Genomic DNA, 18,567 nt, shown 5'->3' with positions numbered 1-18,567 from the left:
TGTTTTCCACATGTTTTCCCTTTAGCCAAGAAATCTGGCCTCTGCAGTATCTGAGGTACACAATCTGTCTGAAATGTTCCTACTTAGAGATTAAAATTTCTCTGAGTTTCTATGCAAATCTCCTGGTATCATCCTCATCAATGTGACTGTAATATGATTCCCAGATACTCAGAGGTGCCTTTTGGAATAAAAGCGAGAGAAGGAGATTCAGTGAGATTCGGTTGAGACAGTTTGTTCCTAATAACTGTGAGCAGCTTCTGTTCCTACAGGGTTCCAAGGAGGAGCTTGTGATTTCATCAGGACTTTTAAGTTACTAATGTGTTCTTATAATAATTGAGTTATATATGTTTATATAATATCAAAATAGTTCCAGATTGTTTCATCTCAGCAAGAGCACTTACTCTGGATGACTAATGCTCTGGGACCTGAAGTTTATAATGGAAAGGCTGACACACACATGCAATCTTATCTATCACAGCACTATGCAAAAGGGAATTATATAATTAAAACATTTTAATGATCTCTATTGCTCAGTGGGAAGTTACAAGTCCCAAAGGAACCAGGCCAACTGTGTTATCAAGGTTTATTCAGTCATCTCTTAGGAGCAGTAGGGCACATATTGCTAAATATAGTGTGGTGTGCTAATATGTGCTATGTGTGGAACATTGCACTGGGACCACTGTGCCACAGAGCTGGAAAGCAGTGCACAAGGAAGTTAGCACACCTTCTCACCCTTTGGCTGAGATTTTCAAAAAGAAGTGCCTAAGGTAGATTGCTAAATCCATACTCTGACATTTGCATAAATAGCCTGATATTTCAGAAAAGCAATATGAAGAAATTATCTTCTATTAAAATAATAAAATAGAAAAAATCTTATAGCAGCAGGAAAGGATTTTATTATTTTTGGAAATAATATGTATGACTATAATTAATTATGGAATGTAAATGCAGTTTCTGAAAGAAAGTTACAAAACTGGGGAATGGTACAGGACAGACATCAACTCTATGGCTGGGCTGCATATGATGTATTTCACAGAGTTAGGCAGGAACCTCTGTCACAATCTGTGCCTCTTTGTTTGGTCTGAGATCTAAAAGCAGAAAAGCAGGTGGGAAGAACCTGGAAATCCCTACCATCTAAACATCTTTTGATCAGCATCAGGCCCATTTGCTGGTCTTGTTCTGCTTCCTGGTAAGTATGTATTTACCTGAGCAGACTAGCACCAGCTTGGCACCAGTAGAAGATTTGTCTGGCAAAGGTACCAGAGATGAAAAGTGAAAGTGCTCAATCAGTGCCTGAACTTGGGTGCCTAGCACTATCTCAGGCTATATTTGGGACATTTGCTTTGGGCTGGCAAATAGAACAGAGGACCTGCAGGAGACTCATACATTTGTGTTATAGCAACGGGGAACTAATAGGATGCCTGTGACACCCAAAACAGCACTGAGAGCCTGCCTCTGCCTCCTAAGTGGTCTAGAACAGTCTGAGATGTGTCAGCGTATGTGGGTCCTGGTCTGTATCTGGCAGCTCCACAAGAGATCTCAGATGCTGCAGGAAATTCAAATGGTTCTAGAGGCCAATGTGAAAGCAGCTGAGCCAAGCCCCATGGACAGTGGGTGGCCAAACTGCTCAGGCACTCCTGAGTTCATTAACTAGGTCTTCATCAGCCACTGCAGAAGTTTAGATGCTGGGTTCACGTGCAGGCACCTAAATGTATAATAACCCAGAACCAAATACCAACTGAGGTGAGAATGCAGGACAGAGTAATGGGTGTAGTCAATGTTCTCAAGCAGCAAAGCTGCAATGGAGGGGCATGTGTCAAGGAGTACATGCCCTGTCTGCCTTCTCAGCTTCTCTGGAGGTTAGAGAAACATATTCTGAATTTTTTATCAGAAAATAAGGTCCCAGCAGCTACTCCTAGCATAAGGGGACCTCATTTTGCAGCTGCTGCTCTTCCTAGCTGGGGAAGAAGAGCATGATGTAGTAAAGCCCCATGTTGTGATGTGCCTTAAGCAGGAAATCCCTTAAACACATTTCAAAGGGCACTGGGCAGAGGGTAAAGGAGCAACAGGTCAGATTTACTAGCTGAACATTTACACTCAAGAAAATGTAATAACAAAGGATGAAAGGGTAGTGTTTCAGAGCGTAATTTGTGCTAAAAATCTTATTTTTAAAAAAATCCTGAGCAGATGAATTTTTTTTTTTTTTTAAAACAAATAAGAGACACTGCAGCAAAAACATTTCTCCAGATAAGAAATATATGCAAAAATTAGGACAATGCCAGAAGCAAGACATGTTCATTAAACTGGGGTGGCTAAAGACTAAGAGTGGTGAGGCCAGCTGGAGAGCATCCAAAAGATTGGAGGAAAGGGCATATGAGAGGAGATATTTTAACAGCTTCAAGTGAAACTTCTCAGCAAGCTGTAGAGGTGTTGATACATGTGAGAGTGCCACAATTCCAACAGGTGAAAAAGGCTGTCAGCAAAGAGTAGGTGGGAGCTTTCAAGTAACCTTTAAAAGTAGAAACAAAAGCCAATAGTTTTCTGTTTACACAACAGAGTAGTTCTGATACAGGGCAACATCTATTTATAATCCAAATAAATCTTATGTTCTGGTATTTGGAACTGTTAGCATTCAACATCTTGGGACGCAGCAGCCACAAGGCTGCATTAAGAAATGCTGAGTTAAATCTCCATTGTTTTGTTTCGTGTATTTTACTCCTTAGTCACTAGCCAATTACAACTTGTGTAAAAGAAACAGATTTCCTGTTTAAAGGTGGCTCACGTGGAGTTCATAAATGTCCTGACACGTGATATCTAGGCAATGCTTCTAATGCCTGCAAGCTAAGCTCTTGCCCGACTCTTTTTTCCACAACCCTCAAAATTTCCATGTATCCATCAACATCTGTTATAGATGATGCAGATAAGAGTCCTATAGGTCCCAGGGAAATATATATAATCTGGGCTATCCAAATCCATGGGCCTGGTGCATTCCCTGGCTGTGTCCTAGCCCAAGTTTTGCCTCATGTGCTCTTTCTTTTGGAAAGGAAAAAGCTGTGATGAATGCCACAACCTGCCAGTCTGGATATCAAGATGCTGAGATTGAAAACTGAAGAGTGCGGAGCAGGGATGGTGATAATCACAGAGTCCATCCCCCCTAAAGTTTAGAAATGGTCAAAAAACTACATGACTGCCAAATGCAGACATATTCTGAAAGCAAAAGGGGTTTTAGCAAAACTGGTGGGGTCTGTACCTCTGACAGTCACAGGCAGGAAGGAATCTCCCAATCCGAGTTTTTTGCTCTCAGGCTGAGAGTTTGCAGAGATACCAGTTAAGCAAACAATTTTTCACACTTAAATGAGACTATTTTTGTGGAATCAGGGGGGTTTTAACTAGATGATCTTCAAGGTCCCTTCCAACCCAGGCCATTCTGTGATTCTATGATCCAAAGATACAGGCTACTCCGGTACAGGACTTTTTTTCTCCCTTAAATAATTTTCCCTTTTCTTGAGAGTAGACTCTTACTCTGTCAATCCAACTTATTTCTGACTGCTGTGCTCATAGTCACACTACGGACAACTTGCAACTCACCTAAAACAAGTTATTATCTATTGTCAGCCACTACAAAACAGCTCCCCAAAGTATGCTGTTAGTACTAGGTATGGTATGGAGGATTTCTCTTTGAAGTCCAGGGTACTTGAAAAAACAGGGCATAAACTAAATGACCTCTCAGGATCTTTTCCAGCCTCCTTTACTATGGTTCCGTGCATTTGCATCAGATTCACTTGTTAGAGTGCTTAAGGTTTTGAATGTTTGTCCTGCTGAACTGACAGTTTGGGGCTGACCTTTAAATCCTCCAAACGTCCATGGAAAGTTGTGCATTGGATAGAGTGCAGCAGCAGCTGATTACTCCCTCTTGAGAGCTTCCCTCCAACCCCAGTCGGGAATCTCTGCATTCTCAATGCCTTTTGTCTCTGTGGGGGAGTTAAGGACCGCATCAGTCGCTGGCCTAATGACAAAGATTCTGTCTTAAAATTCCCCCCCATCATTAACTGTTCCATTGTCTGCAACAAAAAGATCCGGTCACTCATCTAATACAACTTGAACTTTCAATATCTTTGAGCACCTTGCCCATTCATACACAAGCTTATCTTCTCCATAAGACTACCTATACAGACCCTGCTGTCACAATATACATTGACTTTTTTTTTTAATATAGAAGGATTAAGAAGAATTAGCAAAATGTTCCTATTCAGAGCTTGGCACTGTACCATTTCAGACTTTGTTGCTGATTAATATAGTGAGTTTCTTTATAGGGTGTAATTACACTGAAATAGTTGAAGGGTTACCAAATGTAGGGAAACCCATGGCTATTAATCTTTCAGTAGATATTGAATCCAATTAGGTACTCAATGACCATTGCAATATAATGTTCTGCAAGTAGAAGCTAATGACTAGTGATTTTTAAAAATGTTTTGATTTTTTAAAATTATGGGTTTTCTCAGTGGTGTCAGAATGATGATCTCAATGGATCATCATTCTTTCACTGGGGACCCCTCAGCTATGTGAAGAAGAGGGATGCTTAGATTTGCATTCACAATTCTTTGTGGCTAGTCCATTGCTGTCACAGGAATGGTCATGTTAAAAGATAGTGTGACACCTGAAAAATATACAGAGTCACTGTCCTCAGTGACTTTATTTTCTTGCTCTCTTTACTCGAGTAAGATTTGTATTGGCTTTATTACAGAGTGCTTCCTGAATAGATCAGCACTCTGTCATGAAATAAAGAACCAGCTTCTTAGAAAGAAAGCATCTTTACTTAGGAACGTTTTAATATAAAGTGTGCTGGTGTATATATATGGAAGGGACTGTAAGATGGTTGTATCTATTTTTTCCAGTTTTAGAACTAAAGATCTACAGTTTTTTAGAATTACTGCCTACAAATTAACTGGCTTTTTTAAGACTCCCAAACTGCATTAAAAGACCAGCTCCTTTCTATTTATACCTCTGTTTTTGAATGATTTATTTACTTTTCCAGTTCTACTTATCTGGAGCCACAATAATTTTCTACTTTCAGAGTATTACATGATGGGGAAAATCAGTTAGACAAATTAGAGAAATAAACAGTTGCTAAGGAAAACATACCTGGTGAGGGAGATAATTATTTTGTGGCTGTCACACTCGCCAGGGATGCTGCTTCCACAGTTGTTCCACTACATGAGTAGATTTCAGGTAGAAACAGTCCTTTCTGAACTCTGCTAATACAAGAAGCCAGTTCTCATTATAAGAGGTTAGACTAGTACTGATCTCTAAATACCAGCTCTGAAATGAAATTATCTAAATAAATAAACACCCGACTGAGTTCTTCTCATTCCATAAACTGGAAATCTCTCAAAGAAGGCAGAGCCTGGAAGAAGCAGTTTGCTCTATTTTGTCCTTCTGAGTTTTATAGGTGCAGATATAACACCATGAAATATTAGTTCTATGACTGACTTAATAGGGAATAAAAAATACAGTGGAAAGGCTGTGCATTGTGCAATAAGGAATTAATGGGCCTCTTAAGTGACTGTACTAAGATAATGTTTAATCTAGATGTACTGTAGAGAGAGATGCAGTGATACACCAACCAGCAAAGTACTTCCCAAATAGATGTAGGCAAGTCACTGGCAGCAGCACAGTTTTGCCTGTACAATAGTTAATGCTTAATCTATAAATTGTTTAACGTTCAAAGAGCTGAAACATTTTTTTAATTCTTTCTCTGTGAAAACATATATTCAAGTGCATATATTCATATGAATAATGCATTTACCATATTCATATGTAAAGCAGATGCAACTAACTTTCAAGAAAACACAGAGGCCAAATCTAGTGTGATATCCACATGGAAACAATATTCAAGGTTTACAGTGCTGAAATGTAGAATGTACTGTTTTATTCTGCCCTGGCAATGCAGTCTGAGGTAACAAAAAAAAAAAAAAAAAAAAAGGTGCCAGAAGAACAAAGTTGCTTGAATTACTCTAGACCCAAAACCAGTTAAAAATTTTTAAGAAATTCCTGGTTACCTGCAATATTACATATCTACACCAGAAATGGACAATATTATTAAAAGCATAAATATGAATTTAAATGTCAATTTTTGTATTTAAATTTGTCATTGTTTCAGTGTATTTGGCTTAGATAGCAAAGAAAATACAGAGCTGGAGTGCAAGGGTCTTCATGTGTTTAACACTTGTCTGAGAAACAAGCAGTCAGGAGAGTGTTAGTAAATGTTTATGCATTTCAGAAATGCCTTCTGCATCACATATTATGTACTCAGACTATGAATGTACATAGCAACAGAGCTGATTAAAAACAACCCGTTTAATTACTGTGATGTATGGGAGCACACATTCTAAAAGCAATTTGTTAGTGTATTTTACATGTAAATGATCTTAGGAGAAGCATGATTAGAATGGTTAGAACAAAGAGTTAAAGATAAGAACAAAATCCTGCTGCCCCAAGAATCATTTGTTTGCTTTTGCCAGCTCTGAATCTTATTTCAGGCCAAGAAATTAAGCAAAGCTGGTCAGCTGAGAGGAAAAGGAAGTTGTACCCTCAGCAGCATCTGAGGGTCTATGAGGGAGAGTCTGTGAGATTCTTGCAACTCTGAGAGGCCCGTTGGTCTCAAAGTCTCCACTCATATGAATTCATTCATACCTTTACACCAAATTATTTAAACATTTTTAAATAACTGGTCTGAATGATTTCACTTTAATAGAATAATGCATATTTTCTTCCATCTTCATTATTTGCATTAAGCGATTTTAACTATTAACATAAAATCTTGGCTATCCTATGATGGAAAAAGTCCACAGTGAATTGTAAAAAAATACTGTTGCAGTGCACAAGTGATAAAAATACTTCATTTGCCTTAATCCACTTCCTATGGAAGGATATTTCATTGTAATCCCTGATGCTCCTTCTTCTGAAACTATTGTTGACACCTCATTTATATTGGTGTTCTTGGTAAGTTCATTCAGGAAATTAAAATTTTTAAAACTTAACTTATTATTTCTTAGAAATATTGCTATTACATATCAGATCTGGATAGGAAGAAACTCAATTCCCCATGCCAAAATGCCAAAAGAGAAAATCCAACTCAACAACTGGGCGAGTGGGATTAACAGGTCAAGAGTATTTTAAAGTTTATCAGCAGAGGAGATGTTGCTTTTGGAAAGCGCATTATATCAATACCAGACAGCTGAAACTGTGCTGTGTCCCAAAGAGGAGCTGACTCACTTCCAAAGTGTTTGGAAAGGTCAGTGCATGTCTTCTGGTTATCACTTTCTTTTCAGCGTTTGGGTTCCCATGGAGATGACAGGTCTGTTACAGAAATGAAACTCAGGACACGCACGTCCCCCTGCCTGCGCCTTGATCTCCCAGTCCTGCGGAAAAAGGAGCCGTCCCCTGCTAAAATATTAATCTCTGCTATCGGTCACTTCCATCCCGGCTGGAACCTCTCCTGATGGCTCTGCCAGTCACGTCGTGCACGGAGCCGACATGGACCCAGCATAGCCCCGGAACCTGACCGACCACTCCGAGCCGGGGTCCTCAGCTCCGCGCTGAGGCTTGGCTCCCTCTCTCCCTCTCGCCACCCTTCCTGGCCCTGGTTTCCATCTTGCCCCCCCATGGCGGTGGCCCCGAGGGCCCAGAGGACAGACGGACGGACGGACGGACGGTCGGTGTGTCGGCCGCCACTCCCGCGCGCCGCCACCACCGGGGGGCGCTCCCGCACCGCGGATGCGCCGTGCGGCGGCGCTCGGGCTGCGGGGGGAGCGGGGCTGCGCCTCTCGGACGCCCGCGGGTCTCTCTCTCCCTGTTTGCCCCCGCTCCTCGCCCAGCTCTGTTCTGCGTCCCGAGTTGCGGACCTGCTCCGCGGGGACGGTGACATCCCGTATTTTAGCCCGAAAGGGTCCCAGACGAGCCTCTTCGACAGCGTTACCGGGGATGCCCTTCCCCGCTCATGTGGGAGCAGACGCGCTGCTGACGGCGGGCCCCGGGGAAGCCCCTGGCTGAGCCCCGCTGGACGACCTGTCCTCTCGGGCAGGGAAGGGACGGGGTGTGTCGCCATGTCACCCTCTGCCACGGCACGCTGCAGAGGCCAGGACGCACCGGGTGCCACGGGCAGGCTCCTGGGAACGAGAGACGGGAGACCCTCGTGGACCCTGTCCACCAACGGGCTTGGCCCGATACTGGAAGGTGCAGTTCCTTTGGAAGGCACAGAATTTCAGACAGGGCCTACGGGCGCGGGTTTTCCGCAGGATCTGACGGAGGGGCCGTGCGCCCCGTCCCTCTGCCCGGGGAGCCGTGCGCGCCCCGCCGCAGCTGCTCCGGGCTCCGGCGGCACTTTGTGCTCGACCCAAAACACCCATGTGGAGGAGGGGTGTCGGGGGGGGGTGTGTGTTTTATATATGTCGGCTGTCTAGGGTGGAGGCCAGGCACACCTGAACTGTGCCAAAATGACTAAATCCCCTTTGCCCCCGAGGCTCCCGGCTGCAGCACTGGGAGTACCCGCGCTTTTCTGCAAGATTGTCCTGGAGACCAGCCAGGTCGGCAGGGCGAGCGGGCCCTCCGCAGGGGCGACGGGGGCTGCGCGGAACCCACTGCGCGGGGACACCCTCTGCGGCGCCGTCCCTCGAAGCCATGCCCGGAGACCCAGTTCTTACACTGCTCTCCCGTGTCCCCCCCGTTTGGGAAGCCCAGGGGAGGGAGGGGGCGGCGGGCCGGGCCCCTGCCTCCGGGCGCGCTGCCGCGGCGGCCGCCCGTCTCATGCCGCAGGAATGCGCGGAGGTATGCGCCAGTTTCCAGAAGTGGATCCCCTTCCTTGCTGGAGCAGAGCAGCGCATATATCACCCGGTGGCAGCAGTCCACCTTCCCTACAGTTTCGTAACCGCTTACGAGGGTAAACTGAGAGTTGGGAACAGCCCTCTATTAAGTAGCAGATTGAGAAGAGGCTCTTCCCACTTGGAGAAGGCAAGTCTTCCCAAACAGACCCCTCGCATCGGGAGCTACAGTAATCGAGGCGCCTCCTCTGCGCTCAGCTATCGCCGCCGCTGCTGCTCCTCGTTCGCCGCTGCTGCTACTTGCTGCTCCCTCCACAAGGTGCCCCTGGAGCTTCATCTTTATCCTCCTCCCTTTACCCAGGTCCGACTGCTCCGGCTGCTGCCGCTGCGGGCACCGCCGGAGTCATCGCCGGAGGAGCTGTCCTGTCACCGATCCCGCACCCCGTGGCCACCCCGGCAGGTCTGTGTGTGCCCGCGCAGGAGCGGGGTTCCCCTGCCCTCCCCGCCGTCGACCCCCGCGGCCCGCCCTGTCCGCACGCAGCACGCATGCAGCCCCCTCTGATGCACCTTAGGCTGGGATTAGCAGCGCCGGGCTGGAGGCTGGCACGGGTTTGGGAAGGAGCGTGTTGTGTGCGCTTTGGGCATGTCAGAGCCGGCTGCAGGCGTGCGGCCGGGCGGAGGAGAGGTGAAGAGCAGAGCGCCCCGGCGCTGCTGGCTGTCAGCCCCGGGGAGGGCACGGGGGAGCCCGGCGGGGTGCTGGGCGCCTGGGCAGAAATACATAGGGAGGCGGCGGTGTTCCGCAGACGGAGGCTCCCGGCGGCCGGAGACTCCAGGCGGAGCCCGCTGTCAGCGCCCAGCGCGCCTACAGGCAGTGCTACCGCTGCGGCTTTGGCAGGAGTTCTCGCTTCCCTCCCCTGTGTGTACAGCTGCCGGTGATGCTTTCTCTTGCTTCCAGTTTTTTATGCCTTTGATAGGTAGTGGGATTTTCTTGCCTTTTTTTTTTTTTTTTGGTTTATGTTACTTTTTTCTTCTTTAAAGTGGTAAATGTCATGCACTCTGTCTTGGAGAGCTTTGGCTAAGCTTTCATAGGTTGAGTTAGTGTGAGATTGGACTGGCACTGTGAAAGGCTGTTTTTTTGTTCTTTTTTTTTTTTTTTTTAAGCGGTCTCTAAAGGTCAATGAGAAAACCTTTAGTTCTGACACAAAGTCTGTTGTGTCACAACTGAGCCAGTGAGAGGACCTTTCCTCTGCCACCTCCAGGCTTTGTTTCACATTCCTAAATTCTCAAGAAGGAAACAGAGTGTTCCTAGGTGGACAAATGAATGCTTTGGCTGAGATGATGTATTTCATGAAACAAAAACGGTAGACCTGCAGCAGTAGTGAACTCCTAGATGCCTTTGTGAGATGATTAATTTCTGTTGCTCTTCAGAAGGATCAAGAGATGGCACTCAAAGCCTGCACAAGATTTCCAGGACAAAACGTCCTTTTGCGTGAAGTTTAGGCGATCATTAAACTCACTGCAGAATGCTGTAGATCTTCCCAGGGACAGCCGTTTCCCATGCAGAGCTGTGATATGATTTTGGAGCTTTCAGGGCAATTTAATACTAACGCTCACCTTTCTTGTGTTAGGGAGTCATTATGGTAATATTACTCTTCTGTTTACCCTCTGGAACTGCCATTGGACTGAAACCATTGCTTAGGTTTTCTTCGAGCTCTTGATATTTTCATGTGCAGTAAAGGCATTTGGCTGCTCAAAAGAAGCCTGTTAAGCTCAGTGTCAGTAACTAGGAAATTCCTGGATTTCCATAGCGTCCACCCGATAAGTGTGCCTTTCTGGGTAGTTCTCTAGATGGTAGAAGAATATTATTCTCCCTTTCAGTGGTTTCTGTGGATGAATGATTTATGTATTTTTCTTTTGTTTTGCTCTTGGCATCTTCCCGAGAAAATCTGTTGCCTAATTGCTTTTGGAATTCTCTTTCCTCCAGCCTAATTATGATATATGATGCATTTATGACTTTATTCAGACAAATTGCCCCTCTCCTACTTCCCAAGATAGAAAATCCCAAACTTTAGAAACATTTATATTTGTAAGTGATGTGGACTGTTCATATTAGCCTTTACTTAGACAAGGAAATAATTTGGAAGTTTGGCTGGAGTAATTGGGAGTAATTTTACATGGCACAGAGCATATAGTTATGAAGCTGCTTGCAATTAAGAACCGCTAACTTGGCCTAATCCCACCTTTTTTACCAGGCAACCTACAGCGATTGTGAGACTCTTTTGTCTGTCGGCTTTTAATAGTATATTTTAAATCTGTTTTCTCTAAGGACATGTAAATGAATTATCAGATGTTGAAACATCATGGCTAGACAGACGTGTCGGATTTCAGTTGTGTGTCACACACACTTCTGTATAACCTATTTCAGACCTTCAAGAAATGAAGAATAGTACATTTGTAGGCAGAACCCCTCAAAAAAAATTTTATTACAGTTTCCAAACTGCCTTGAGACCACTAAAACAAAGCTAACTAAGTGGTTCAACAGTTATGAAAAAGGAGCCGAATAAAATCCCCAGCTGAAAGAGACATTTAGTTGATCCAAGGCAGGAATGACCTCTGAATTAGCTATCATCACATTCAGCGATGAAGTCATGGAGCTCCCTTTTGGCTCCTGTCTGTGCGGAGGCACAGGTCTTCACTGCGCTTCCCTGATCAAATTAACCCTAACTAGGTTAAAGCTTCAAGTACTTACTGTGGTTGGAAAGACTTCAACAACAAAAGGCACATTATTGCAAGATGAGACTCTCCAGTTAGTCATACAGATCTTTCGTCGTCTTGGACAGCTTTCAAGTCTAGAGTTTTCAACCTGGTCCCGTGGGTGGGGCTGGGGATAAGGGAACAAAGTGAAATCCGTCGATCGTGGTTTTTATGTTTCATGAATACACCCACGCAGTCCTTTAATCCACACGTATCATTTCCTTCTCCTTTCTCCCCCTTCCCCCCTTCTCCATCACTGCAGATTCATTCATGTTGTTGTGATCTGAAAGAGCAGAAATGAAGACAGCACTGTGCTCCGCAGTCGCTGCTCTGTGTGCAGCAGCCCTCCTCTCCTCCATCGAGGCTGAAGGTAACCTTCCCCTCCCTGCCCCCTTTCCCCGGTGCCCTGCTGACCAGCAAACCTCCCAACCAGCCTTGAGCTACAGGCTCTCTCCCTCTCCACTTTTGAGTGTAACTACTTTACTTTTTCTCTCCTTCATAGAAACACCTCTCCTTCCTTGCCCAGCTCCTTCTGTGCTCTGTTTCTCCCAGCTAGTCAGCTGTACTGTAACTCCCTCTCTCTGTCTCTCTGGTGTGCTGTCCACACCACCCCACTGACAGGACACAGGCCAGCCGATGTGGCCGCTGGGCGCAGCGCCCTGAGGAGCCCACTGCCACTGCCGCTGCCGGCGGGCAGCCCAGCACGGCGGGGGCTGTGGCGCTGCCCCCCGATGGACCAAGAACGGCTGGTCTCTGGGCTTGTTTAGTAATATTGAGAGAGGAAACGGAAAACCCACCACCCAACAACTCACAACTTTGAAATAAAATGCTCCAACAGAGTCTGGCTCTCTGCGCCTGTGTGTTTTGTCCAGCCGGACCCCTCACCTCTGTCTCGCCGGCCTGCTGGTACATCGGCCTCCCCTGCTCAGCGGGGCGACCCCCGGCTGAGCCTTGGGGTGGCCGGACCTTCCCTCAGGGACACTTCAACCTCTGTGGAGGGTCTGACCTGGGGAACATGCCTGGGGAGATGCTGCCATTGCCATGTCATGTGTCCTGGGTACTTCCTAAGGGAAGGCTGGACCAGGCCTTTGTAGGGCAGCCGGGGCTCCAAGGCTCTGGCATGCATGTGGCCTTGTCACCTGCAAAGAGGCTTTCCTCCTCCTCCGACCCTGACCCAGTCTCTCTGGAGGCTGAGGCCCCTGTTGGCCCTGGCAGTGTCCTGCCTTCAGCTGAAGGGATGAAGACCTGGGGAGACCTGTCTTGGCCACCGCACTTGCTGTAGCGTGGCTCGAAATGGCGTGGCCCTGGCACATTTACTCCGCAGCAACTGTGAGAACAACCTCCACTGCGCCCTCAGTGTGAGCTACTTGGCTTTGGTCATAGTCATGGCATTTCTGCCAGTGGTGACTGCCAGGGGCAACAGATGCCAAATGTCCTGCACTGAAATGACTTGATCTGACCTCTGGGACCTGACTCCATCATGGGGTGAACCAAACCACTGGGTGTGAACTCCCTGGGATTTACTGGAAAAAAAGCAGAAGCCAGCATCTGACGATTCGTTCTGTTCTCCCTTCCTTCTCCTTCTGTCTTGAAACAAATTCCCTGATCATGGCCTGCCTGCCACAAGCTCCTGTGTCCGGACCTGGTCTCCTTGACTGATGGTTACTAAAAGCATGGGGTCCCAGACATGCCTTGGCAGTGTTTGCTGCCCCAGCAGCAGTGCTTGCTTGGGGCACTCAGATGGGAAGTACCCTGGCTTTCTGGAAAAAGATGGCATTTCTGTCAGTAGTGCAACATCTGGTCACCCTAGGAGAGAATCAACCCGCTGCCTTCCTCTTGTGCTCTGTTGTTGTTGGCTAAGGAACCGAAAAAGGTCATTTCAAGTCATTTCAGAGTTGCATCTGAAATGCAGGACCGCTGTGCCAGAGAAAGCAGAGAAAGTGTACAGTTTTGATGAAAGGAGCGTAATGGTTTGTGTGTTCTTCCCCATCTTAGGAGGGAGCTTGGTTGGAGCTGGAGTACTGTTGCTGTTGTCCTGCCCTTCTGATTACACGTAGGGAGTATGCTATTTCTGAAAGTAAGTGAAGGTATTTTATTTAGCTGTAGTGTAGACTAAACCAGTCATAGCTTCAATACCATTAAAAAAAACTACAAAAATGTATTTGAAGCACACAGTTATTTTATAACAGTAAAACTGGACACACTGCAAGACCAGCTGGCCAAGCTTGTTTAGATCATGTGTGGAGGATGCACTGTTGCTAAGCAAAAGAGTGGACAAAGCCTGATCTTGAGAGTTGTAGAGCAATCCTGGCCAGGACTTACATAAACAGAAATATTTCTTAAATAAAATACCTAGTTTACAGTGATCAGGTTTCTATGAGAGAATTCTTCTAGTTTCAGAGTTTTGAAGTAAGAGCAGAAAAATGTGTGGTGAAAAAGTTGTGGTGCTGAAAATGGAAGGTCAAAACTAGGAGTACTTTAGGACTTGCTGTGGTAGGAACTGCTTTTGTAGAGCTTTTTGCAGTGCTTTTTGTTTGCCCTATACAAAAAGTCATCCTTCTGCATTGTTTTAATCTTGTTCTTCAATTCTGCATCATTTTGTAGATTGCATGTTGGATCTTATTCACTTTAGTTCTGGTATCACTACAAATTAAATCCTGTCTGCTGAACTGACTTTCTCCTGTGAACATCTGTCCTTTAGTCTTTTTCCTATTTTCAGATCACTTTGTGGCAAAACTATCCACTCCCCAGATCAGTCAATCAGTCTTGTGCCTCTTTGTCTTGGCTCTCTCTGTGGCATTCATGAGAGATGCATTTTGAATTTTCTTTCCCTCAGGTGTGAGTAGACACTTGATGTGAAGAAAAAGTGAGAGGAGAATAAGGGAGCGGACCATTTGATGTGGTAAAGATTGTTGATATGGGGTGGGAAGGTGAGGTGAAAGCAGAGAGAAGGAAAAGATTAGTTCCATTTTTCTGCCTTCCTTCAGCTTTCATTTTTCAGTCTCTCCTGGGAGTAGATCTATCTGGTGTTTACCTGATGCTGTTGTTCATAGATTCCTGAATCTTCCAGTATGAAGCTGATTCTTCATCAGTATCACAGCTGCTCTGAAGTCCTTTGTGAGAGCTGTGCTCTGTTACTGTTGACAAGGCAGAGCTGCAGTAATGGTATTAGAGCTTTTCTACAGAGGTGCAGCAGCACAGGATTTTCCAACTGGGCAGTCACTAGAGTAGAGAGGGTAAAACCCACATATAGTCTAAATACATGGCATTTCAGTGGGGAAGTTGTTTACCCTGGTCAGGGCTGCAAATCTGTTTTCAAGCTCAGAATTTTTTCTCTTACAGTGAAATTATTGTTTTATTTTGCAATCCATCTGATCTCTCTTGCTCACCTTAAACTTCCTGTGTGTGATGCTATATTTTATGCTGTAAGTTCTTTTGTGCCTTTTTATTCTCTCTGCCAAAATTTCTCTCTGTCACAGTATTTTTTCCATCTTTGATCACAAAGAGCCAGAGGTTCTTATTTCAGTCATAGTTATGAGCCTCTAAAGGTGCTGCCTTTTCAGTTTTTCAGGAACTGATTCAGACCTGGAAAAGTCTATTGACTAGGCTGGAGGTAGGGAAGGAGACCATCACTGATCCAGGTGTGGGACCTTTGTAAAGTGCATAAAAAGGTTTGTCCTGTGAAAAATCTGTTACCAGGATATGCAGTAGAGTAAGTGACAAATAATTGCAGCACAGCAGTTGCAGAAGATTACAGAGTTTCTCTTGTAAGAAAGCTTATATTGAGTACACTAATTTTCATTGAATGAATGATTTAGAGATGATCTGGGATAGCTGAAACTTGAAGTTAGCCACCTATCCAGCTTTAGAACTGGTTGGTGGAACCATTATTTTATTACCTTTTGATGTCTAATTTCTATCTCTTGAGAAACCAGCTGTTGATTTCTAAGTTCCTAGGAGAGAGAACCATGTAGATTGATATGTGAAACTGAAATTTTTATATATATGAAGGTGAACTATACCTCTCTGTTTTTCCTGCTGCTAGTTAGAATCAAAGTGTACATGCATTTGTAGGTGTATACACTCATGCACATACATATATATGCACAAACATGCATGAAATTTGGTAAATATTCATGCATGCAGTGTGTATATCTATGCAATTGTGTTTAGTTACATACATCTTTATATGTATAGATATATAGATTTAAATGAGGGTTTTTTTTGCAAAGTACAGTTATGAGTTATAGATCTTCTATTTTGAAGAAATTTCATATACATGTACAAAATAAAAAAATGCAACAATACAGATGACAATGTTTCAGTGTTGTGATTGGCAATGAATATCCAACAAGTCTGAGAAGCAGCTCTTTACTACATTTCTAGGCTGTAGCTCATTCTTTCTCCCAGTTGCATTGGCCACACAGACTTCAGAGGAGCTTGACTGGGGTCATGATCTAGTTAGTTGTGCCAAATCCATGCCATTTCTGGAAAAAATACGAAATGAGGAGTTTTGGCATCTTCCAGCCTCAACAGGGCTTATCGCTGTGACAGTAAGGCTGGGCTTACTCTTCAGCTTCTATAGTCTGTATAGATTTCATGTTATTTTAACATGGGCTAACATGTTATTTCACATGCTAATCATAGTTCATCTTTTCCAGTGAGTGGAATTACAAATTTTGTTTCTCATAGGGATTGTGGATGGCAGCTACTTCCAAGATATATCACTTTTAAGTTTGGTTCTGGATATAAATTATTTGAGCTTCTGGTTATATTTTATTTCTGTCTTGTTAGGATATTCACTGGAATTCTCTAGGAGTCACACTGTGTTATCTGCAAAAAGCTGTAGACTTTTGTATATTAGATTTGTATTACCTGTAAAGTAATACAAGCTAGTATAAGACCTGCATAGCATGAAAAAGATGTTTTGCTCTATATTTTTTTGTTTTAGAAAATATACTCTTATTACACATGTAAATAACACAAAAAGTGGCTATGAATTAAGTATATTATGTCTGGTTGGTTTTTTGTTCGTTTATTTTTTGTTTGGGGTTTTGTTTGTGTTTTTTGTTGTTTTGGGTTTTTCTGTGGTGCATAATTGGACTATCCAATTAAGAAAATTATCATATCACAGTTCTGAGAGTGGTTAAAATTAATGCAGTGTAAACATTACTGTTGTGCAGCAGGATATATTTTACTACTCTGGAAAACTCTTAGGGAGCCATGCATTTCTGTGCATCAACACTGGGATCACTGTATTAAGGCAATACTATAATGCCATCACATATTATGATCATGACTCAAGTCAGTGAGAGGTGTGGCATGGATTTTGATGGACACAGGATGAACACTGTCACTACACTGTGAGCATTAGGTGCAACTTCGCTTCTGCAAGTAGTCTGACATCCAGGACTGCTTGCTTGAGTAAAGCTGTGCTTACCTGTCAGATTTTGTAAAGTGAATTTTTAAGGTTTGTCCCAGTAATGGGGCAATCTCCTACCACAACCAAGGTCATTTTGTTCCTAGAACTCTGGTCTGATTCAGTATTGCAGATGTATTATTTTTCCACTGGTGAATTCCTTTCTGGAAGAAGAATTTTAATGAGGTCGAGTAACAGTTGCCCTATTTTATTATCACAATAAGATTTTTATCATCTAAACATTTTGCTGTACTTTGGCTCAGCTTACTGCTCTCAGTCATATGACCATGGTTTGATCTTCACCCCACATATGGTTTCATTTGGGTGAAATCTGACCCATGTGAAGGTCCATGGATGTTTTGGAGATTCTGTTTGAGTATCAAAAGCTTACAGGCCATCTGGCAGATATTTTGATGACATTGGATCCAAACTGCTCCTTTTTTTCACTCAGGCAAGGTTCCTTTTTGGATTTGAATGGATGTAGTATTCAGTGCTTGAGTTTGATAAGCCAGCCATAGGTTGAGTGAATGGATTTAAAAAGCAGCAATGAAGACTGGGGTTAGGTGTCGGGAATAACTTTATAATGATAAAAGCAGTGAGGCCTTTGGAGTAATTTCTGTGGGAAGCTGGCAATCTTGCCAATAGTGGAGGTCTTTAAGAATAATCTGAGCAAACATGTCAGGAATGACTTGGGATGGCTCATCATGTCTTGGCTATGGGATGTATGAGGTCCCCTGCAATGCCATTGTTCTAAAGTGCTGTGATGACCTGGATGAACGAATACGTCACTTGCGAATTGATGTACTGTTCTTGTTACCTGCCAAGATCCACATCTGAATTTTCATAAAATGGATTAAAATCCTTTAAGATGTTAAAGACTTCCTCACAGTCAGCTTTTTCAGTTTATCTGGAATCCGGTCATTTGGATATCAACAAGTTGGGCTGCTGCTGTCCTTCAGCAGTTAAAGCCTAAAGTCTCTGCTGCAACATGCCAATTTACTTGCAAGGTTGGTAGTGCTATTTTTTCCATGTACTGAATTTTTTTTAAAAGCATGCTCAGGTCAGTTGTCTCTGCCTTTGCATTAAATTTGTCCTGAGCCATTGCTACTGAAACAATATTTTATAATGATATTCTTATCACCTAAATGTATTTTCCTATTAACACGTGTTGCATGATTTTGATACTAAGTAACTACCCTGATGTCTCTAGCATTGTGATACTCATAAACTGATGAATAAAATGTGCATGCAGGTTAATGGTCTAATCTCACTGCCTGTGTATGGACAACAGGAAAAATAACATTTACTTCAGTACTAGTGTTATCTATCGTATCATTATTACAAAGCCATATTATCCTATGGTTTGAAATGACAGAAAATTAAAAGGAGAAAAATGCCAGATATTTTGAGCAAAAAATTTTACTTTTTGCAACTGAACAGTAACTTTTCATAATTAAACATTCTAGCATTTACCTCTTTATCTGCTTTTAAAATTATATACAAATCTGAAATGAAATCTGACATACGATGGAGATCTTCCATGAAACAGAGATCTGTCTATTAAAAATGCCTGCA

General features: G+C 43.8%; 1 protein-coding gene and 1 long non-coding RNA gene across 4 annotated transcripts in view; one reads left to right on the top strand and one right to left on the bottom strand.

Annotated features, from left to right (window-relative positions):
• Positions 1-3,537: 3,537 nt before the first annotated feature.
• On the bottom strand, positions 3,538-13,151 carry LOC113947892. The gene is made up of 4 exons (XR_003527913.1): positions 12,580-13,151; positions 11,569-11,700; positions 5,143-5,252; positions 3,538-3,971 (listed from the first exon to the last, which is right to left on the bottom strand). It is a non-coding gene; the product is annotated as an uncharacterized LOC113947892 (long non-coding RNA).
• Positions 8,859-18,567, top strand: part of COL12A1 (collagen type XII alpha 1 chain) — a 102,545-nt gene continuing 92,836 nt past the window's right edge. For 2 of the 3 annotated variants that reach the window (XM_027645020.1, XM_027645021.1), the window contains exon 1: positions 15,193-17,999. In XM_027645020.1, the coding sequence (XP_027500821.1) occupies positions 17,981-17,999 (19 nt within the window). In that variant the 5' untranslated portion in view covers positions 15,193-17,980. Of the gene's footprint in view, positions 9,280-11,835; positions 11,944-15,192; positions 18,000-18,567 lie in introns of those variants that run through there. The other variant, XM_027645022.1, reaches the window with a different exon arrangement.

This window comes from Corapipo altera, unplaced genomic scaffold (assembly GCF_003945725.1).
Source record: "Corapipo altera isolate COAL_440 unplaced genomic scaffold, ASM394572v1 2, whole genome shotgun sequence".
NCBI lineage: Eukaryota > Metazoa > Chordata > Aves > Passeriformes > Pipridae > Corapipo > Corapipo altera.
Note: the sequence above shows the minus strand (reverse complement) of the source record. Positions and strands in the feature narration are given on the sequence as shown.